The 22,447-nt window shown below is 42.8% G+C and overlaps 2 protein-coding genes across 2 annotated transcripts; one reads left to right on the forward strand and one right to left on the reverse strand.

Annotated features, from left to right (window-relative positions):
- Positions 1–1,371: 1,371 nt before the first annotated feature.
- Positions 1,372–20,431, reverse strand: LOC134183103 (uncharacterized). Its single transcript, XM_062650565.1, has 20 exons — positions 20,193–20,431; positions 19,947–20,120; positions 17,751–18,130; positions 17,532–17,684; positions 15,702–15,780; positions 15,047–15,159; positions 14,754–14,969; positions 13,792–13,957; positions 11,258–11,587; positions 10,207–10,387; positions 8,365–8,740; positions 6,433–6,696; positions 4,737–5,050; positions 4,229–4,295; positions 4,056–4,163; positions 3,876–3,943; positions 3,668–3,819; positions 3,005–3,198; positions 1,949–2,078; positions 1,372–1,798 (listed from the first exon to the last, which is right to left on the reverse strand). The coding sequence occupies exons 1-20, from the start codon at positions 20,206–20,208 to the stop codon at positions 1,491–1,493; spliced, it is 3,789 nt and encodes a 1,262-aa protein (XP_062506549.1). The 5' UTR covers positions 20,209–20,431; the 3' UTR covers positions 1,372–1,490.
- A 362-nt stretch (positions 20,432–20,793) lies between these two features.
- On the forward strand, positions 20,794–21,567 carry LOC134183397 (kxDL motif-containing protein 1-like). The gene has a single exon (XM_062650916.1). The coding sequence runs from the start codon at positions 20,817–20,819 to the stop codon at positions 21,423–21,425; it is 609 nt and encodes a 202-aa protein (XP_062506900.1). The 5' UTR covers positions 20,794–20,816; the 3' UTR covers positions 21,426–21,567.
- Positions 21,568–22,447: the final 880 nt, after the last annotated feature.

Raw genomic sequence — 22,447 nt, forward strand, 5'->3', positions numbered from 1 at the left:
AAATCAACAACAACAAAAATACACTTAATTAATTACTTAATTAGAGACAACATTTTTTACACCGCTGCACAAGAAATAAAGTATAGAAAATCTTGTGAACGTCTTTGCTAGGCACAGACAAAACAGATTTTGGTTCTAAAATAAAAATGTTGTAGTACGTATACGACATGGCTGCACCTTGTTTAATTAATTAATTAATTAATTTAAAAACTGTTATTGCTTATTTTGTTATTATCAATTTCATAACCTATCTAGAGTAAACGCAACGTATGTCAATGTCGTAGGTGTCGAGCAACATGGCGACTAAGTAAACCGACGATTAGACTCGCGTAGCCAGACCCTTCCCGCCTACATCCTGCCGTATGCGGCAACAGGATGTAGACAGGAAGAGTCTGGCTACGCGAGACTACATCTGCCGTTGTTTTGCGCATGCGCAATCGCTTCCGTTGCCAGTTTACTATGTTAATTTCACCAACGTGTCACCCGCTCAAAGACTGGCCAACGTCTACGCTCGTTGATAGATGCCTGCGCTGCGGACTAAAATCTTGTTCCTATGATACGTAGTGGTTTCGCCGACGACGACAGTCTAGACTCGTACATGTGTAGCTACATTCGGTCCGCGGCGGCACTTACTATTGACGACTACATGGACTTACTTTTCGTTCCAGTTACAAAGTAGCAGCCCAAACGACTAGGCTAGAACGACAGACTGAGTGACAGTAAAAAATGAATGCACACAGCGCGCTAATCAAGCGCTTTAGTGAATTAGCGCACGTTATACACTATCGAATTTTATGTTGCAGTAACGCACGTTATACACTTTATCGATTCTATATTGCAGTAGCGCACGTTAGGTACATTATTGATTGTATGTTGCAGTAGCGCACGATGCAGTTTATTGATGGCATGTTACAGTAGCGCACGATGCAGTTTATTGATTCCATGTTGCAGTAACGCACGTTATACACTATTGATTTTATATTGCAGTAGCGCACGCTATGTACATTATTGATTGCATGTTGCAGTAACGCACGTTATACACTTTATCAAATTTCATGTTGCAGTAGCGCACATTATTTATATAGCTTAAACAGTTTGGCAACTAGATTACAGAACACAAACTATCGTATCAAGTCACACAATAGTTGAAAACGTCGACTAAAACCTTAGCTAGTTATCAAGTGCTGCACGTATGCCTAGGCATTGGCTGTAATAGTCGTCAATTTTTCTAGAGCCTTAGGTATGTACATACAGCTCACGACTAACGCGCTCTAGTTTGCTACATATTAATATTTATGACATCAATCTTTAGGCGCTAAACGGGTCTGGGAGGTCGAGGCTACCAGTGTAGATTCGAAAAACACGAAAAAATGCATATACAGTATTATGTCATTGTAAAGCAAACGTGCAGCTCATACATTAATTACGGAAAAAAATTTACGACAAATCCTACATGCAAAGCGAACATACAATCATTGACGTTATCCGGGTCACCACGGATTCGTATCCGTATCTATAGCAACGCAGTTGTGAATGGCGTAGCGCAGTCGCCTCACCGCCATATCGTCCGATGAGAACTTGGGCAAGTAAAGCGTGTTAGCGCACGTCGACGCCGTCGGTAGCGCGTCCTCAGCCAGCAGCCTCGCCGAGCGAGATATGGTCAACATGGCGGGCAGGCGTTTCCTTCCGGTCACAAAACGTACAAACCGACTGCGATCGTGAGACGAAAACGACGCCAACGCCTTCCACAATTGACGCACCTGCTCCGACCCGGACGCCAATTCGCCACTGTAATGACCTAAAATTTAAATTCAATTTTTTTGTATTTTTTCAAATTCCTGGCCTCGGACTCCCACACCCGTGTAGCGCCAATTAATTAATATTAAATGGTGGCCGATTGTAATTGGCGCTACACGGGTCTGGAAGACCGAGGCTAGTAGACTCCTACATTGAGCTTTGAGGTCGTCGAGTGATACTTCCGGGTCGCCACAGATGTTGACTTCGAGCTCTTGCCACGTGATGACACTGAGGAGTCCTTCTGGGACGACGGAAACTAGACCTTCTCGCAACCATGACACCTGGAGGAAATTGTAATTAATACCAGGGATAACGATGTGCGCATGCGCTGCATTCCAATTGGCCGCAGGTTGGTCCGTTGGTCTGGACGGTGGTGCACAGAGGTATTACTATAACTCTAGCGCATGCGCGTTGCGTTAATGGTGTTAGGAGTCAAGCTGTGGGGTCAGGCTTTTTATGTCTCTTTGGATGTACTCATGCACGTTTGACTATGGAGTAACACACTTGAGATAAAGAAGTAGAAGACAGAATTCAGACAGACTGACAGGCGAGCATTCAGACAACAGACTGACAGAAACACAGACAACAAACAAACAAGCAAACAGAAATATAGACAGACAGACAAACAAGCAAACAGACAGATAGACAGACAGATAGACAGACAGACAAACACAAACAGGCAGACAGACAGAGAAACAGACACATAGACAGACAGAGAGACAGACAGACAGACAGACACATAGACAGACAGAGAGACAGAGAGACAGACACATAGACAGACAGAGAGACAGACAAACAGACACATACAGTAGATACAGTCTAACAAACAAACAACAGACAAACAGACAGACACACAAACAACAGACAAACACACACACACGCGCGTGTGCACACACACAGACAAACAAACAAGAGACAGACAGAAAGACAAACAGACACACACACACACACACACACACACACACACACACACACACACACACATAGACAGACAGACAGACAAACAAGAGACAGACAAAAAGACAAACAGACAGACAAACAACAGACAGACAGAGAGACAGACAAACAGACAGACAGACAGACAGACAAACAACAGACAGCACATAGAAAGACAGACAAACAGACAGACAGACAGACACATAGACAAAGCAATGGCACACAACACAAAGCTAGTCTAATTTGTGACACCAGACAAAGGGTACTGTACCTGCTCTTCACACTCAGTCATTCTAATTCTCCTCGCAAGCTGCACGTACTCTTGACGTTCGTGACTAAGAACCGACTGCTGTGAGCCGTTCTCCTTCAGCTCAACGACAGACTCGTCACTTAACATTACAGCATGAGTTGTGGTTGACTGCATGTCGCTGACATAGACAGCATCAGACATATCTTCTAGTATATCTATGCAACAGATACAACACTGCACCACATGATGTATAGAGTCTGACCGCGTATGTGCATCTCTCAGTGCTCCCAATTTATGTGTCTGTTTGTACACTTGTCTGTCTATCCGTCCGTCTGTCAGTCTGTCTGTTCATTCTGTCTGTCTGTTAGTCTGTTTGTTTGTCCATCCATTTGTCTGTCTGTACATCTGTGTCTGTCTCGCTGTCTGTCTGTCTGTCTATACATCTGTCCATTTGTCTGTCTGTTTGTCTGTACATCTGTGTCTGTCTGTCTGTCCGTCCATTCTGTCTGTCTGTCTGTCCATCCATTCATTTGCCTGTCTGTCTATCTGTCTGTCTGTCTGCCTATCTGTCTGTCTATCTGTCTGGTGTAGTCCATTATCTGCCCACTTCTTGTCTGTCCACCATCTGTCTCTCTAAACTGTTCACACAAATTGTAATATCCATTCATGCATCTTCCAACTCACCTAGACTTTGCACAATGTCTTGATCAACTGACACATAGTCTTGTCCCCATGTCACCTGCACACCCAACAGCAATTTCCAAATGTACGGTGGCAAAGCAAGACTGAAAGTCTCCGAGCTGCGATAAGCTGCCCCCATTAGCTGCCCTATCCATCTGCACAAACATACACATAACATCTCTGTATGACATCGTTGAAAAAACTTTCTTGCCTGTAGATGTCGGGTGCGTAGCAAGAAGGATTAGGAATGTAGCAATCTTGATGATCTCCGACTTCGTTCTAGACATCAAATCGTACACCTTGTATACAACGTGTGTGTGTGTGTGTGTGTGTGTGTGTGTGTGTGTGTGTGTGTGTGTGTGTGTGTGTGTGTGTGTGTGATAGAGATTACCTTCTGGTTCGGAGTCTTGATAAAGAATGGCAAATGGTTTTTGGCATTTGGATCTGGTGGACACAGTTCGTCAGCTATATGTGCCATCGAATCCCTGAATCCTCCTCCCTAATGTATGACCTTTTGTCAACGCACCAAATCGACTATTACGTCACTGCTATGTAGGTGGGTACCTGATCAATGATGCCTTCTCCGATGAACTTGACTTCCCACCATTGATCACGAGACAACCTTGGCCATCTGAAGCAAATTGGTAATAAAGCCCTCATGTATATGACACACAGCTTATACTTGTAATTGTCTGTCTGTCTGTCTGTCTGTCTGTCTGTCTGTCTGTCTGTCAAAACCATATATACTATCATACATCAGGACCACTACACATTAAACACACTAAAGCAACGCCTAAAACCAAACATTCTACACAGAAAAACACCACTGCCAAAAAGTCTAGAATTCTTGGCCACTCTTTTCCCACAGATGCAAGAATTAATTTGCCTTCTGGCCGACTGACCAAAATTGTGTGTGTGTGTGTGTGTGTGTGTGTGTGTGTGTGTGTGTGTGTGTGTGTGTGTGTGTGTGTGTGTGTGTGTGTGTGTGTGTGTGTGTGTGTTCGCTACACCTCACACGTTTCATGTCACATTGTCCCATACATATACATTTGCACAGCCGCCCTACACTCACCGATATTTGATCACCTTCCCGTGTTTCAGTTCACTGTAGACTTGCATGAAGACTGACACGTCCAAGTTGTTCGCCATATCTTGTGCTTCAAGTGCCTGTCTCCTGTCAATATTGATGGTCGGCATACGAGCCTTCAAGATCCTTGTTCGATCTGTGCTGTATCGTAAAAGAGCGTTGACCAGAGACTGACGCTTCTGTGAAAGTGGCAGCAACAGACGAACTTGTGGTAGAGCAAATAGACTCTTGAAGGCTTGAGTGAGATCGTCACTTGATGAGTTGGATGAGACTGAACACGTTGGTTGGACAAGTTGAGCCTGCAGGAAGAATGCAAATGATGTGAGGACAACAAGAACAGAATCTCATGAATTCTAGTGTGTGTGTGTGTGTGTGTGTGTGTGTGTGTGTGTGTGTGTGTGTGTGTGTGCACACGTGCGTGCATGCGTGTGTCACTGTGTGTGTGTGTGTGTGTGTGTGTGTGTGTGTGTGTGTGTGTGTGTGTGTGTGTGTGTGTGTGTGTGTGTGTGTGTGCATGCCACTGTGTGTGTGTGTGTGTGTTTTGTTGTATTATTGATTGCATCAATTACATTGACAACAGCTGATGTGTACGTACAAGGTGAACAGACAAACTTAAAATACTGAAACAAAAGCTACTGGCGTCTATTGCAAGACAAGATGGTCGATGTCATCATCAGTTGTTGAATTACGGTCGTGCAATTAGTTTTGAGTAAAGAGGTTGATAGTGAAGGACAAACATAGCTCGCTTTCATGCTTCTATACAAACACTTGTTGTGTGTCTGCACCATGTCTTGACTTAGTAAGATCTGACCCAGATGTATCAAAGAGAAGCATCACTGTATAACCAAATAAACAGAGAGAAAGACAGAGAAACAGATAAACACACAGACAGACAAACAGACAGGGAGGTTTTTGACCAACATTTGTGCCTATAGTCTTCGAACATTTTGGCTGTTGGGGAGAGAAAGCTGAAGACTATTTGAAGAAACTATCACAGCTATCAAGAGACGAAGACGGAAAGCCAAATGCATCAACCTTCAAGACATACTGGAGATCTGTGTTTTCTGTGTGTCTACAACGATCAAATGCTAGAGTGATTGACAGAAAAATAAAGAAGATTGTTTCAAGAGACAGCAACATAAACATAAATAGTTGTAGGTAGAACCAAGCCCTATTGGCTTGGGTAGTATTTAGTTGCTTTGCATAGATGGTGTATAATAGTTCAATGTTTGAAAATATATGTATTGACAGACAGACAGACAGACAGAGACACAGAGATACAGACAGAGAAACAGATAGACACTGTCACAGACAGACAGACAGACAGACAGACTGAGAAACAAACAGACAGAGATACAGACAGACAGAGATACAGGCAGACAGAGAGAGAAAGAGAGATACAGACAAAGATACAGACAAACAGAGATACAAACAGAGAGGCGGAGAGAGAGACAGACAGACACTGTCACAGGCAGACAGACAGACAGACAACAGACAGACAAACAAACAGACAGACAGACAGACAGACAGACAGACAGACAAATAAAGACAGACAAGACACAGACACAGACACACACAGACACACACACACAGACACACACACACACACACACACACACACACACACACACACACACACACAGCCTAAACATACAAACATCCTTGATAAACTATCACCAACCTTGTGACTAGACACAAACGACGTCTCGCCGAACCAGGAATAACATGTTGCTGCATCATCTTTCGGTATGACACTCGTCGTCGACGAAGTTCCCGCCACTAGATGCAGCACCGAGTCCATCATACTGACAATGCGTTTGAGCATGATACTTCGAAACGTGAGAAGAATGGGAGAGAAGGGCGCGAGCTTCGGATAAAGCTCAAGCTTCTCTTTGTCTGAAAACAGATCCGGTGTAATCGTCTTCTCAAGCGGTGTATTCATCATCTGCAACACAAAACGATTCTATACTAACCAATTCACCAAACACAAATAAATATTTACTAATAACCAAAGCTGCGTTTATACGATCTAATACTACACTTATCCTCCTCTAATACTAAATGTAGTGCGGTCACTAGAATGTTTCAAAGCGCAGCTAAACCTCAAGTGGCACGGCTTCCTTCCTTGGTCAGAGTGTGTGCTACTTTGAGTGCATCAATTAAAGCATTTCACTGAAGGCTCTTTTGTCTTTCAAATGCTTACTGAATTCCATCATCATTCTCAGCCCACACGGTTGCTATTTCATGAGCAACTGCCGTCTGATGCATTTCTGACCGACTGTGTTGTTCTATAACGAGTGTACAGTCTTTTGTTGACCAAGTATCAGTACGACTTCACTGGTTTGTCTGATAGCGGTGACACAACGTGCACACCAAACCACAAACTTTCTCCAGTTCATCCTCATCAGGAACAGTAAGCAGGGATGTAGGAGCCGGTCCGAACCACTTTTTCTAGAGTGAACTGAATCAGGGCCATAGAAACCTGTCCGGTAGGTCCGGTTTTAGCCAGACTATCTTTAAGAAACTGTACTTGGGACAGTCGACGATTGCCAAACCTTCCAGTTAAATAAGGTGATTAAATAACTAATATATTTATATTTATAGTTGAAACCAAAATTATAGCATCATGACTTAAATGCTATTTACAGGCCCTGGGGTCATTGTGTAGCCACGTATTACATAGGCTGGAGTGACCAGCCGGTCATCTCCCCCCCCCCACGGAAGAGAAGACCAGCTGGAGACATTCACTACTCAAAGGAAACCCACCAACTCTCTATCCTCCAATCAAGATTTTACACGTTTGGTTAGTGTTTGTGCATTCACGATAACTGCTGATAACAATGCACATCGCTATTGGCTCTCTACTAATGCATTTGTAACTGAGTAGTTAATTGCTTTTACCATCTGATATCACATTTCGTTAGTGTGTGAGCTACACCTGCATGTCGGCTTCTCCTTTGTCTTCCTTTTCTTCCTTCGAGGAATAGGCAACACATGCAAAACAACTTCTAGTCGCTCAGGGTGTCGTACGTCACATGCATTGAACGAGTCCATCTAATAAGCGTGGTATTTATGCTCAATGCAGGGCAATGTGCAGAGATATGATTTGTGTACATTACAGTCGACCTTTGGTTGGCCTCTGTGATAAGCTTTGAGTCTATAGCGCTCTTAGAGTGAGAGACATACAACAAAAAAAGCCAGAAAGAGCCAACCTGTTGTTTGTAGACTTGGATGGCACGTGTCGAGACTACACGCACTCGCGTCAAAGAGAAATTACATTAGCAAAGAGCCAATAGCGACGTGCATCAAGGATGCACAAACATTGAACGGCCCTCTGATTGAAGGATAGAGAGTCAGCAGTTTGTTTGAGTAGCAAATGTCTCCAGATGGTCTTTCTCCTCCGTTGGAGGGAGGGGGAGAGGGGGGAAACAATCGGCCGAACACTCGAGCTTCTGTTTTACAGTAATTGTTGGTAAATGAGGGTAATTATTCAAAAACCCATTCTGCAGTATGCTGGAAGACTGCTCTCTTGGCATGCTATCCTTGCTCTCTTAGAGACCGTGATATCCCGCACCGAAAACGTATCATTCATTGTCAATTAACTGTCACTTACTATCATAGATCCTTTCTCAATCTCCCTGTGTAGGTATCGCACTAGCTCCTCATCATGTTCGTACGTCCAGTCATTCGACGGTTTGCTTGCCATCAAGCACATTAACTCCCAGTCAGGAACGGCGTGGTAGTTGTCGTCCGGTTTGAAGATGCCTTGTTTGCGTCTCATGCTCACCATCGTTTCCTGAACGCGTCGCACCTTTACTTCTCGTCTCTTTTCCTTCTCTTTTCGCTTGCGATCAGCATCTGTTTCCATGGGAACTGGTTCCGGTTCGATCTCTTGTGGTGTGACTTCCATCTTAGCAGCTGCAGCTGCTGCTTTCATTTCGTCTACCTTGTCTAAATTTGCTGGTGATACTCTACTAGCACTGGATGCTCTACATACAAAGAAACAGTAGACAAGATGTAAGTTTATGTTACTCAAGACTTTCAGGTAATTAAATGACTGCTGGTGTGCAAATAGTTTGTGTGATATTACAGACAGACACGTCACGTACAAACAGAAAAGTAAATATACAGAAAACAGACAGACAAACAAATAGACAAGCACATAAACAGCCAGACAAACACACAAACAAACTAACAAACAGACCAACAGGCAAGCAGACCAACAGAAAGACAGCACAACACATCAACAAATGCTAACCCGCATTGTTAATCCACTCAATAAACGAAACAATAAACGCACTAACATATGCTAATACTGACTATCCACACAAGACAAACCACTCTGCCCAAGGTCGCCACACTTTTTCGTAGGTGAATGTCACTCACGGCGACACACTCACCTGGTTTTGTTGGAACCACACCCACTACAGTTCACAATTTCCGTAGACAACTCGGCCTTTGCAGGCTCTGTTCCCTATTGTTGTTTAGAAGCATCCAGTACTGTAGTGTTTATCTAATCTTTATAACGCAAATCACTTGCATTATACTTGTTACATTACAATTATGTATGTACTTACATCAACACGTTATGATCCTCCACGAAGACAAGCTAGTAATTAGAGGTTTAGCTATATCAATCTGCACACATACGGGTTTGTGAACGCATCCCGGTTAGGTTTTAGCTTCGTGAGGCCCGTAAGCACACAAACAACAACGAGAACGTCGTGAACGGGATCACAAGACTATGGTCTCTGAGACAGTTCTGCAAGAAGTAAAATGGTGTCTAACGTAGTTAGACGAGGTTCACTCCAATCCCCGAGCCATGCTTGCGTGCGGTCAGGGTGTGATCGTGCTAGTACGTCTGCGCTATACGTGGCACGAACTCAGCTCTTGGTTTTCGCACGGCAGCAGCACACCTTGTCCGCTTCTCAATCGCTTCGCAGTTTCCCGGTTTCCTATCTTCTCCGTTGGACTCCTTTTCAGGCTCCAACATGACAAGGTGCGTGGGTTGGAGTCTGAGTCTTTAACCCTCCCTGCCTATCAGCATGAAACCAAATCGCAGTTTTGGTGCATGCGTCGAGACTCAGGCTCCGCCCTCGCCCTCGCCCATCAGCCAGACCTTCGTGACGGCAGAGCTGAGCACAGTCATTGTGATGGATAACGAGTGCCAAAAACTAGTTGAAAGCTTTGTGAAGGTAAGGAGTCAACTGGACATAAGGAAGAAGAATACGATCACCTTCTACACAAAGCTTAGAGACGCTGTGCTTGTAAGATAGCCACGACATATTCAATGATCTATTTATTCATAGGCGGCTTTTGCAGCAAAAATTCGTAGACTACGAATTTATTCGTAGGTGTGGCAACCCTGTCTACCTATCACCTAACTCTTTGATCGTTCGTTACATACTGACAACCTTAAACATAAATCAAGAGACACGATATGCATCTGGTTTACCTTATCGTATCAACAAGTGACCTGGCTTCAGAGAAAGCACGCGTTCTTAATGCTCTGGCATATGCCGATTGGCCTGATTCGCCTCTGCCAAACGATGGATCACCAGGGAGAGGTGGAATTGCATCAAAGGGAAAGAAATCTGTTGGCAATGAGGAAGAACCTTGTGAACGACGACCCGAGCCTGTAATGAATCAATAAAGTCAATTAGTCAGTTCCAACACTCAGAGATTTGGAAAGCAAAGAGACAGATATGTAGATGATACACAAGCTGAAAAAGTGGATACAGATGGATAGAAAAGCGGGTACATAAGGACACACAAAAAAATAACAACTATCAGACAGACACAGACAGACATACACACAGACAGGCAGACAAGCAGACAGACAGACAGACAGACAAAGAGACAGACAGACAGACAAATAGACAGACAAACAGACAGACAGACAAATAGATAGACAAACAGACAGACAAACAGACAAATGGATAAACAAACAGACAGACAGACAGACAAACATACAGACTAATAGACAGACAGACAGACAAACAAACAAATAGACAGACAGACAGACAGACAGACGGACAGAAAACAAATAGACAGACAGACAGACAGACAAACAGACAAATGAACAAACAAACAGACAGACAGAGAGACAAACAGACAGAGACACAGACAGACAGACAGAGACACAGACAGACAGACAGAGACACAGACAGACAGACAGACAGACAGAGAGACAAACAGAGAGACAGACAGACAGACAGAGACACAGACAGACAGACAGAGACACAGACAGACAGACAGAGAGACAAACAGAGAGACAGACAGACAGACAGACAGAGAGACAAACAGAGAGACAGACAGACAGACAGACAGACAGAGAGACAGACAGACAGACAGACAGAGAGACAAAGAACAAACAGACAGACAGACAAACTAACAAACAAAACAACACATTCTTAATGAGTCGATATCACAAACAACACACAGTCAAGCAGCACACAGCAAACATCGTAACCAATAAAAGACACCTTCTAAAAACACTTTCTTACCATCTCCATGTGACGTATCATTGTAATTAGGCCACTCCCGACCAAGAACGGGAGGCGGGACATCCCTGATGATCGGCTCCAACACACCAGTCTCCTCTGACTCGTGATTTCTTTCTTCATCAAACTCCCGCTTCCTTTCCCTTCCGCCATATCCAAACCTTCTCATCGGGCCCATTCTCATCATAAATGGCAACTCGTCGAAGAAGAAGTCGGCGTCCTCCAGGTCGTACCCGTGCATCATTTCCATCATCAGCATCTCGGGCATCATACGACGACTCGGACCCATCATACGCATACGAGCTCTTCTTTCAGCTCGAATCTTCTTTTCACCTAATAAGGCATCATGAAACATATCAACGAAACAGTTATGCATTATTTACTGTACTCGCTTGATTATTACCCCAGTACTCAAGTAAGCCCCCACCCCAACTTTGTCCACAGCTCTAAGATTTTCACACCTCTTAGTCCTTTAATTAGTGCTAAATGGTGCTTTGCACGTGACAGTTTGCTAGACTTGCATCTGTAGAAACGATGACATTCTTCAACTTGTGCATGAATGTCGACCACGTGTTGAAGGTGTCAAAAACAACAACTCGGATACATACTGGGTATACAAGATTAGGTTTTATACTTTGGGTAGTGGTGGTGGTTTGAAGCTCTACTAGTGTAGCAACGTGCCGTTTAAGTTAATAAATCAATCATTTCCACCGACTAACAACTTTAGGTCTCAATATTTGAGTAAGACCCCATCCCATTCACTTGACGTTTGACACTGGCCCAACTATTGGACGTGAGGTAACAATCAAGTGAGTATGGTAATCAACAGCACACTCAATTGTCACCCCTCTTACATGCTCTCACTCATACAAGACTCCAGTGCATACCATTCTAGAGAATACGTATACTGGGCAATCATCATGAAATGATGCAAAGAGGATGGCCCAGAGAACTTACATTGCAATCATTTCTGTAAATTATTAGAAACTGTTTGTTGATAACCACACAGCAATACAAACGTTCAAAGCAAGATCTAAACTGTTGCATAATTTGTACTGCATAGAGTGGTCTTGTGCATCCAGTGAACTAAATTTTACAGTCAGACCTCGTTATTCTGACACCCAACAAGCCGGCATCTTCACTTTCTGACAACGTACTACACGTGAAACCAGTTTACATGAATCACTTTGTATTCGTTAACAACCATTCCCACGTACAACACGTAAAAGCTACATAAAACTACACGAATTCCAGCTCATCTTGATCATCCACGGACGCCTACTTGATGTTACAACTATAGACAGTCTTCATACAACATCAAAACCAAACAACTTTATGACATCACTGCAAGGCTTCATGGCAGCAATGTGTAACAGAGTACAGTCAAACCTCGCTAATCAGAATTACCCTTGGTGCTCTGCCTCGTGTACCTAGATCGTAATAGGAATTCCGAAGCAGCTTGATCCGGGTAGCTACTAGTCTCGCGTAGCCAGACCATCTCTGCCTACATCCTTCCGGCGAGAAATATGACTAGGTAGCTACCCAGATTGAAACAGGGAAGTCATTAGTCATGCAAACGCATTCGGAAAGCTTACTGACCGCTTGACGTGGCTACGGGAACAAGATGAAGCAACTTCATGCAACATAGCTTGTTTACGTAGCTTACGTAAATTGGCAGCAAAGAAGTGGTTGTCTACTTTTACTGTACGCAAATGCACGTGTCTGACTATTTTAAGTCATGAAGGTGACAGTACAGTGTACATGTGTTTAGAACAATTATACCCCATTCACACGGCTCTCCTAACTGGGCCAGCGCTGAATGAAATCGTCGTGCAAATGCGGGCTGATCCGTGCTGGCATGGCCGAACCACAACTTGCTGTGCCAGCACGGGTTGGCCCTGGTCAGCGTGACTTCAAATCATCGTGTGAATACGGGCCAAGCCAGGCTGACAGCCACACATGCTCACTAGATACGAAAAAGGCATGGTCAGAGCACGAAACCTTGTACCTCATTGAATTGTGGGGTGAGGGCAGCATCCAGATTCAAATTGAAGGCTGTGCTAGAAACAGGGAAGTTTACGTCAAATTAACGGAACAAATGAACAAAGCGGGATACTCACGAACGAGCGTGCAGTGTCTCTACAAACAACATAGCTAGCTTGCACACCAAGAAACATGCCTACTATCTCGGCTGGCTCGCTTTTCTCTACATGTCGTGTGAACACGAGCTGGCTTGCTGTACTAGTCCGGGCTGGCTCGGCTCGGCTCGGCCCAGTTTGGAACTGTGCTCGTGTGAATGGGGTATTAGTGTAGTCCTTCCCGCAGTGTCGCAAACACGACGTATAGAGACGTAAGTAAATGCACCAGTGGTCTCAGTGTCCACGGTGAGGTCTGAACCTCCAAGCTACGTGTTTTTGTACTCCGAACTTCACTAATCCGAATGGGGCTTGGCACCGGGCTGTTCGGATTAGCGAGGTTCGACTGTAAAATCATGCAATAACATATTACATACACAAGAAATAAATGCATCATATTACCGTCGTCATCTGAGTCTGAGTCTGAGTCTTCAAAGAGTTCCATTATCAGTTGCTGGTATGACTCCATCATCATGGGATACGGCATGTCTCTGTGCCTCTGACGACTCAAAACGTCATGATAGACGTGGTGATGATCGTTAGGAGACAACTTCTTCACCAATGCAGCCTAAGTGATGCACAAAGAAGGCAAGATGAGAGTAGAAATTCTTGTTAAAGCAAACTTGATTATTGTATTGGAGGGATGCATCTCACACATTAGACTATTGTATTGGAGGGATGCATCTCACAATACACTAGGACTATTGTATTGGAGGGATGCATCTCACAATACATTAGACTATTGTATTGTAGGGATGCATCTCACAATACATTAGACTATTGTACTGGAGGGATGCATCTCACAATACATTAGACTATCGTATTGGAGGGATGCATCTCACAACATTATATATTTTTCAGAACTGTCATCAAAAGCACAAGGCAAATTACAAGCAAACTACAACACAAACTAAAATGCAAACTACAATGCAAACTACAACGCAAACTACAATGCAACCAAGCACACATACACACACACACACACACACACACACACACACACACACACACACACACACACGAACATAAATTTATGAAAAGTCAAAACTAAATTCTCGTTTGGCAAGGTTAGCTGGTCCACTGGTACCAGACTCCTTCTTGCCAACAATTGACAATGCCCGTTTATTGATTATGTCCGAATTTAGTCGTTGAAGTGTCACCGACAAATGACGTGACTCTACACGACTCACAATTTTTGTTAAAGCAAACTTGATTATTGTATTGGAGGAATGCATCTCATAATACACTAGACTATTGTATTAGAGGGATGCATTTCACAATACATTAGACTATTGTATTGGAGGGATGCATCTCACAATACACTAGACTATTGTATTGGAGAGATGCTCTCTAAACTACATCACCTTGCACATTCGATGAAAACACGCTTCTCTTCTTTCATCATCTTCAACATTAGCAGCAAAACAATACTCAACCATTTCCTGCCATATCGTGTCATCACGCAGATCTTCCCAAAAGAACATTATCTCTGTACTCCTCCTGTGATTGAGATCCTTCACAACGGCTTCAGTGTCAACAGCAGCTTCTCCCTCCCTTGTGCTTGGCACATCACCACATTTCTAAACACAACAAATAAATAAATAAATAAAATAAATTAACTATTTTATACAACGTGAACTGTAGAGGTGTATGTTACCTTGTGGTATATTTCTCCAATTTCACGAAGTTCGTCTTTGACCAGAATACTGCCGACCGTTCTTGGAATGAAGCACAACGATTTTGGAAGATCCACACCGACGGGAAGGCATTCTATAATGAAATAGAAACGGTTGTGTATGATATCAACATGTAATGAATGCAACACAAACAGTAAACAGACTGAAGACAAACAAACGAAAATGACAGAAAAGTAAAAATGAGGAGACTGACAGAAATGTAGACGAACACATCAACAAGCTACTGATGCCTCAGTAAAGTGAATAAACAATGAAGTAAAAGACAATGAGTAATACTGTATGTAATAAAGTGACATAAAGATGGGTAGAGTAACAGACAAACAAACAAACATACAAAATATACAAACAGACAAAAGACACGGTGCATGCACACACACACACACACACACACACACACACACACACACACACACAGACAAACACACAAACACACAGACAGACAGACAAACACACAGACAGACAGACAAACACACAGACACACAGACAGACAAACAAACACACAGAGACAAACAGATAGACAGACAAACACACAAACAGACAAAAGAGACAAACACACAAACAGACAAACCTACATTAAAAAGGCAAACAAACAGATCACAAAAGCTATCATCTTACCTAAGGCAGAAATGAGGGCTCTAAATCGAGACAACAATCGTTTAGCAACAGGGTCTTTGTTTTCCGGTAGTTTCAAAGGCTAAACACACAAACTTGACTCAAAACAACAAGCCAGGATCATACATACACGTATCACTCATGCAGAAATTCATGAAACAACAAAGAAATTAATTCATTTGCTTAGATAATCACTGCATCTCTTGTTGAGTTGTTATCTTAGTCTGTCTGACTGTTGTCTGTCTGCCTGTCTATCTGTCTGTCAATTCATTTATTGAAACACAAACTCTACGTTACATTTCTAACACTAAATGCAAACAAGCTACTGACTTCAGCTTTAGTTTAACGCAAGCTACTGCCTGTCTGTCTGTCTGTCAGTCTGTCTGTCTGTCTATATGTCAATCTGTCTGTCTGTCTATCTGTCAGTCTGTCTATCTGTCAGTCTGTCTATCTGTTAGTCTGTCTGTCTGTCTATCTGTCTATCTGTCAGTCTGTCTATCTGTCAGTCTGTCTATTTGTCAGTCTGTCTATCTGTTAGTCTGTCTGTTTGTCTGTCTATCTCTGTCTGTCTGTCTATCTGTCAGTCTGTCTATCTGTCAGTCTGTCAGTCTGTCTATCTGTCAGTCTGTCTGTCTGTCAATTTCATTTATTGAAACACAAACTCTACGTTACATTTCTAACACTAAATACAAGAAATCTAGTGAGTTCAGCTTTAGTTTAATGCAAACTACTTTGGTAGTCTCTATTGTGTTATGTTCTCATCTTCTTCTCCAGGGAAGACACGTGTCAGCTTGTGGAGGATGACTCTAGCATTGCATCGTTGTAATATTATTGAGAATCTTTTTCTCCAAAAACCTCTAAAGTCAGCTTCATTTGTATAGCCTTCAATGTCCCTTGATCTTCTGGCTAGTTTGTTTAGATAGTTGGTAGCTTCTGATCCCCATGTTCCAAAATGTTCAAATACCAGAGGAGGGAAATTGAGGCTTGATGTATTGCCAGCAAGTTGTTGTTTTTCGTATTTGATCATCTTCCTTTCCTCCCTTCTTGCTGCAGCAAACCTTCCTTCTGTCTGTGTGTCTGTCTATCTGTCTATCTGTCTATCTGTCTGTCTATCTATCTGTCAATCTGTCTGTCTGTCAGTCTGTCTATCTGTCAGTCTGTCTATCTGTTAGTTTGTCTATCTGTTAGTTTGTCTGTCAGTCTGTCTATCTGTTAGTCTGTCTGTCAGTCTGTCTGTCTATCTGTCAGTCTGTCTGTCTGTCTATCTGTCTGTCTGTCTATCTGTCAGTCTGTCTATCTGTCAGTCTGTTTCTGTTTGTCTATCTGTCAGTTTGTCTGTCTGTGTGTCTATCTATCTGTCTGTCAGTCTATCTGTCAGTCTGTCTCTGTTTGTCTATCTGTCAGTCTGTCTATCTGTCTATCTGTCAGTTTGTCTGTCTGTCTGTCTGTCTATCTATCTGTCTGTCTGTCTATCTGTCTATCTGTCTGTCTATCTGTCTGTCTGTCTTGTCTTGTCTGTCTGTCTGTCTGTCTGTCTGTTCTCTGTGTGTGTCTGTCCGTTTCCTTGTCTGTCTGTCTGTTTCTCTGTCTGTCTGTTTCTTTGTCTGTATGTCTGTTTCTCTATCTGTCTGTTTCTTTGTCTGTATGTCTGTTTCTCTGTCTGTCTGGTTCTTTGTCTGCCTGTATATCTGTATGTTTCTCTGTCTGTCTGTCTGTCTGTTTCCCTGTCTGTCTGTCCAATATCCTCCCTTTCTGCTCACCAGTCCATCTCTCCATCCATTCATAACTCACAAACCTCACATCCAACAGCAAGCACACATGTTCACAACTCACCACTTTCGTTCCGTCTTGTCTCACTTTGTCAGACAAAGTGCATTTACCCGACTTCGGATCCTGTGGTGCAGGCACCGGTATCGGCGAGAACGTGACCATCGCCATCGTCTGTCTCGAAAACCGCCTGCCAGTCAAACGAGTAATCCTCTGAAGCTACATCACAAACAATACAAAGAATAAATCACTTGCCTCTCAAACAGTTGACCATAAACTACATACTTCGTCTTGTACGGGCATCACCATGATTCCACCAATCTTTAAGAAAGAGAGCATGTAGTTTAGCTTGTCTCCTGGACACATGCCTCCAACGTATATCCGATCGTATTTGTATCTGTTCGTGATGTGAAAGATGCTTGTCTTCGCGAACGACGAATGACAGAAACGATTCTTGAACGGCGAACGTGATAGGAAATTGCTTGCTTTCTCTTCTGCAAACTTGCATGCAGACTCACCGGGTTCGATGCTGTGGAGGAGACCGCCTGGACCAATGAGGTAACTGACAAGCATGGTGAGGTATCCGGTGCCACAGCAAACGTTCAAGAACTTCATGTCTGCGGTTGGCTTTAGGGCTTCAAGTATCAGAGCGTAGAAATGCGATGCTAGAATGTTTAGAGAAGAATTGAATAGACTGTGTAATAGGTGGTTGGTCATAGCAGACAAACAAACAGACAGATAAATAGACAATCAGACAAACAGACACACAAACAGACAAACAGACAAACAAATGACAAATCGATGAATTGACAAATAGACAGGCAAACAATAGACACACAGACATATGACAGACAGACAAACAGACAGACAGACAAACAGACAGACAGACAGACCCCGGATAAAGAGTGGCAGCACACATTTCTAGTCTGTTCTTCTCAAGGATCAACGAGAAGAGTTTTTAAGTCGTTGTCCAAGTCATCGTTAGGAGCTTCGTCCACTAATGCCTTTTATGGCTCTGTTGACCATTGGGGCCCCTTTCGTTTTGATCGTCTCTTTACACACCTTTTCATCTGCAGTCTGCTGTCTACAAGTCATCATTTGGTACTTCCCTCTTCGCTTCGTGTCTTTGTGTCAATATTTCCTTCGTTTGAGTGTCGTCATCATGGATTGTATGCAACTAGGCGTCTTCTATGTTGGTGGTGCACATCTTGTTGTCTATCCATCCATCCATCCACGTTATCAAGAAGACAGACATACACTTTTCAGTTTTTTGTTCTTTAGTTAACTAGATAGTCATTGTAAGACCCTGCTAGGGTCAATGTAGTGTATCGCGTATTAGACATTAGTTAAGAGTTACTTAGTTTGATATAGTCTGTAAAGCTTGGTTCACAATACACCTCGCGTCGCGTTGCGAGGTGTATTGTGAACCAGGCTTAATTGTTCCAATTTATGAAAATATATTTCTTTGACAGACAGACAGACAGACAGACAGACAGACAGACAACAGACAGACAAACACACAGACAGACAGACAGACAGCCAAACAGACAGAAAGACAGACAGACGAACAAACAGACATACAACCAAACAGACGGAGAGACAGACAAACAGACAGACAGAGAAACAGACAGACAGACAGAGGGCCAGACAGACATACAGACAAACACACACAGACAGATAGTCAGCCAAACAGACATACAACCAAACAGACAGACAGACAGACAGACAGACGGACAAACAGACAGACGGCCAGATGACAGTCAGCCAAACAGACATACAACCAAACAGACAGAGAGACAGACAGACAGACACAGACATACGGCCAGACAGACATACAGACAAACACACAGACAGACAGACAGACAGCCAAACAGACATACAACAAAACAGACAGAAAGACAGACAGACGGCCAGATGACAGTCAGCCAAATAGACATACAACCAAACAGACGGAGAGACAGACAGACAGACAGACAGACAGACAGAGAAACAGACAGACAGACAGACGGCCAGACAGACGTACAGACAAACACACAGACAGACAGACAGTCAGCCAAACAGACATACAACCAAACAGACAGACAGACAGACAGACAGACAGACGGACAAACAGACAGACGGGCAGATGACAGTCAGCCAAACAGACATACAACCAAACAGACGGAGAGACAGCCAGACAGACGGCCAGCCAGACATACAGACAAACACACAGACAGACAGCCAGCCAGCCAAACAGACATACAACCAAACAGACAGACAGACAGACAAACAGACAGACAGACAGACAGACAAACAGACAGACAAACAGACAAATTTGTAAACACAGAAACAAACACACAACCACACAACAAACAAACAAACAAACACACAACCACACAACAAACAAACAAACAAACAAACACACACACACACACACACACACACACACACACACACAAGCGAGCAAACACAACAATCGACAAACGAGCCGTCAAACTTCACCAGAAGTCTTAAAATGTCGATCATTTATCACCATCGCATCATTATACGCCTGTGCCTTTCTGTCATCAGGAATGAACTCTCCTCTGTCGACCACCCTAAACGCCTGCTCGACTTCAGCAGAAATAATAAATCCCTGCGCCACAAGTCGATTGACCATCGCATCGTTGTTGGCGCCTATAACAACAAGCAACCCCTAGATACCACTTACCAATATCGACCAATCAGAATCGAGATCGAAGTTCCTACCGCTCAAGTAGGCCATGATGTGCTGACACAGAAACAAAACGCCGAGACTGAATTACGTCAACTTGGCGGGGAATGCCCAGGGGTGAACACGTGGTTGATAAAAAGATGAGAGATCTTATGAGACCACAACACGTCGGCACGTCAGCAGGTCGGAGAGTGAAATTTCGGCGGTTGTGAAGCCGTGGAGATCGAGCCAAGTTGTACGGCGTTTGCAGCACTTTTACACGCCCGCAATTGGTATCAACGAGCGATTCCCGTATGTGTTTTGTTTACCGGACCGTGTATTTGCGCACGTGCGCGCGCATTTTTGCGTGTGTACATGCGTTTATCTACATTTTAAATAGCAAATAATAAATTGACTAAATAAAATGTTTCAATGCATAAATGTTTTACATTCAATGTATTTCTTCTTTGCACTAATTGTTTCTATCGCACCAGATTAGGGACAAACACGGAATACGTAAACACAATTTAGTATGTAATTTAGAAACGTGTTAATATTATTATAGTAATTTCTATTTTTTAATTGATGCCTTTAAAGATTTTCGACCACGCGCGCTAGTAAACTGCGCCACGCTTACGCCTTTGCTCCCACTGTCTGAAACCCGAGGCGACAACGTAATCATGGCTGACAAGGGCAGGGCAATGCTTGCTGCTCTACCAAGCAGCCGGTTTACAGCAACACGAACTCGCCTGCCGTCTGATAGCTCTCCCGTACCTGCGCAAAAACAGCCCGGCGAGACGGACGCAGAGCAAGCGATTCCTCGCATCACAACAGAAATGAGAAGATCAAGAGAAATGAGGAAGACAAGCGGCTCGACGGCAGCCTCGTTCGTCGAGCGAACGATCGGGATGGTAAACCGCGAGGACATCAACTCAATCTTAGAACTGCAGAACAACATGCTGCAACGATTCGAGAAGTCGAACACGCAACTGGACCGACTGAATGAATTCTCGCGCCAACGCTACCTGAAGACGGTCGAACAGTTCCGACATCACACGAGAATCCTCGTCAAAATGAAGCGCGACCTCGACTCGGTCTTTCGACGTATCAAAGATCTCAAACAGCGTCTGCACGGACAGTATCCGATGGATTTCATTTTGATAGCCGGTGACGCAGGTGATGACGTCACCGGGTTAGAGGAGGGCACAGAGGAGGAGGAGGTAGAGATAGATACGAGGACTTCCCGGGTGGAAGAAGAGGCAGCATCTGAGGCTAAACCGGATACGTAATATTGTTGCTATATCTAGAGTTGTTGAGAGATCATATTTCTGTTTCAATTGCATCATGTGATGCTTGGATTCTAAACAAAGTGAAACGAATTGCGAATTGATTTCTAGTTTGAATCCATAGGATCATGGACTTTGGTGTCAATTCGATTGAGAGTTAGGAATCACGTGACCATCCTTACCAAATGGGATCCATCACTTGAGTATATATAATTGCCAATGGATCTAATTTCAAACTTATGACCGACCTAGCTCCTTCCTTCCAAGTAACCTGCTGTGTACATTAGACTTGTACACAATGTGATGGTCGGAATGCATCATCACTGTAGCGACCTTTACCCATCCTATTGATGGATCATACATGTACACATGCTCTTGTGTATGTATGCATGTATCAGATCGAACACTAACGAGTTAATTATGTCAACCCTTCACCCACTATGAATTCATGAATCTATACGCCATGAATTTACTTGTGACCATATGAGCTTTGTTACAGCAATAAAAAATCTTGTGACTTCTGTTTGTGCATACGAAATGTAATAAAATGTGTGCATCTGTGTGTACACAGAAAAATTTGAAACAAATATTAATTTTATTTTTAATAAATTAATTAGAAAAATTAATAAAATATTTTATGTATTTCACTTACCTTCAAGCAGGTACTGGTAACTAATTAATTAAACTATTGATTAACATATAATTAACAAATCATTACCAATAAATTAATTAACAAAAATTAATGAATTATTTTATGTATTTACTGACTTAGTTGTGTTGGTAACTAATTAGTTAAACTATTGATTAACAAATAATTAATAAATCAATTATTACCAATAAATTAATTAACAAAAAGTAATAAATTATTTTATGTATTTACTTACTTAGTTGTGTTGGTAACTAATTAATTAAACTATTGATTAATTAACAAATAATTAATAATTTCTAATAAATTAATAAATAAACTATTTTATGTATTTTACTTACTGTCAAACAGTTGTGTTGTAACTAATTAATTATTAACA

This window comes from Corticium candelabrum, chromosome 8 (assembly GCF_963422355.1).
Source record: "Corticium candelabrum chromosome 8, ooCorCand1.1, whole genome shotgun sequence".
Classification (NCBI taxonomy): domain Eukaryota; kingdom Metazoa; phylum Porifera; class Homoscleromorpha; order Homosclerophorida; family Plakinidae; genus Corticium; species Corticium candelabrum.

Coding starts and splice junctions, on each gene's coding strand:
- LOC134183103 (XM_062650565.1), bottom strand. Junction 6,697..8,364: donor TTGAGAAAGGATCTATGATA/GTAAGTGACAGT, acceptor TTTGTGTTGCAG/ATGATGAATACACCGCTTGA. Junction 3,199..3,667: donor AGACATTGTGCAAAGTCTAG/GTGAGTTGGAAG, acceptor TCTGTTGCATAG/ATATACTAGAAGATATGTCT.
- LOC134183397 (XM_062650916.1), top strand. CDS start 20,817: ATGGCTGACAAGGGCAGGGCAATGCTTGCTGCTCTACCAAGCAGCCGG.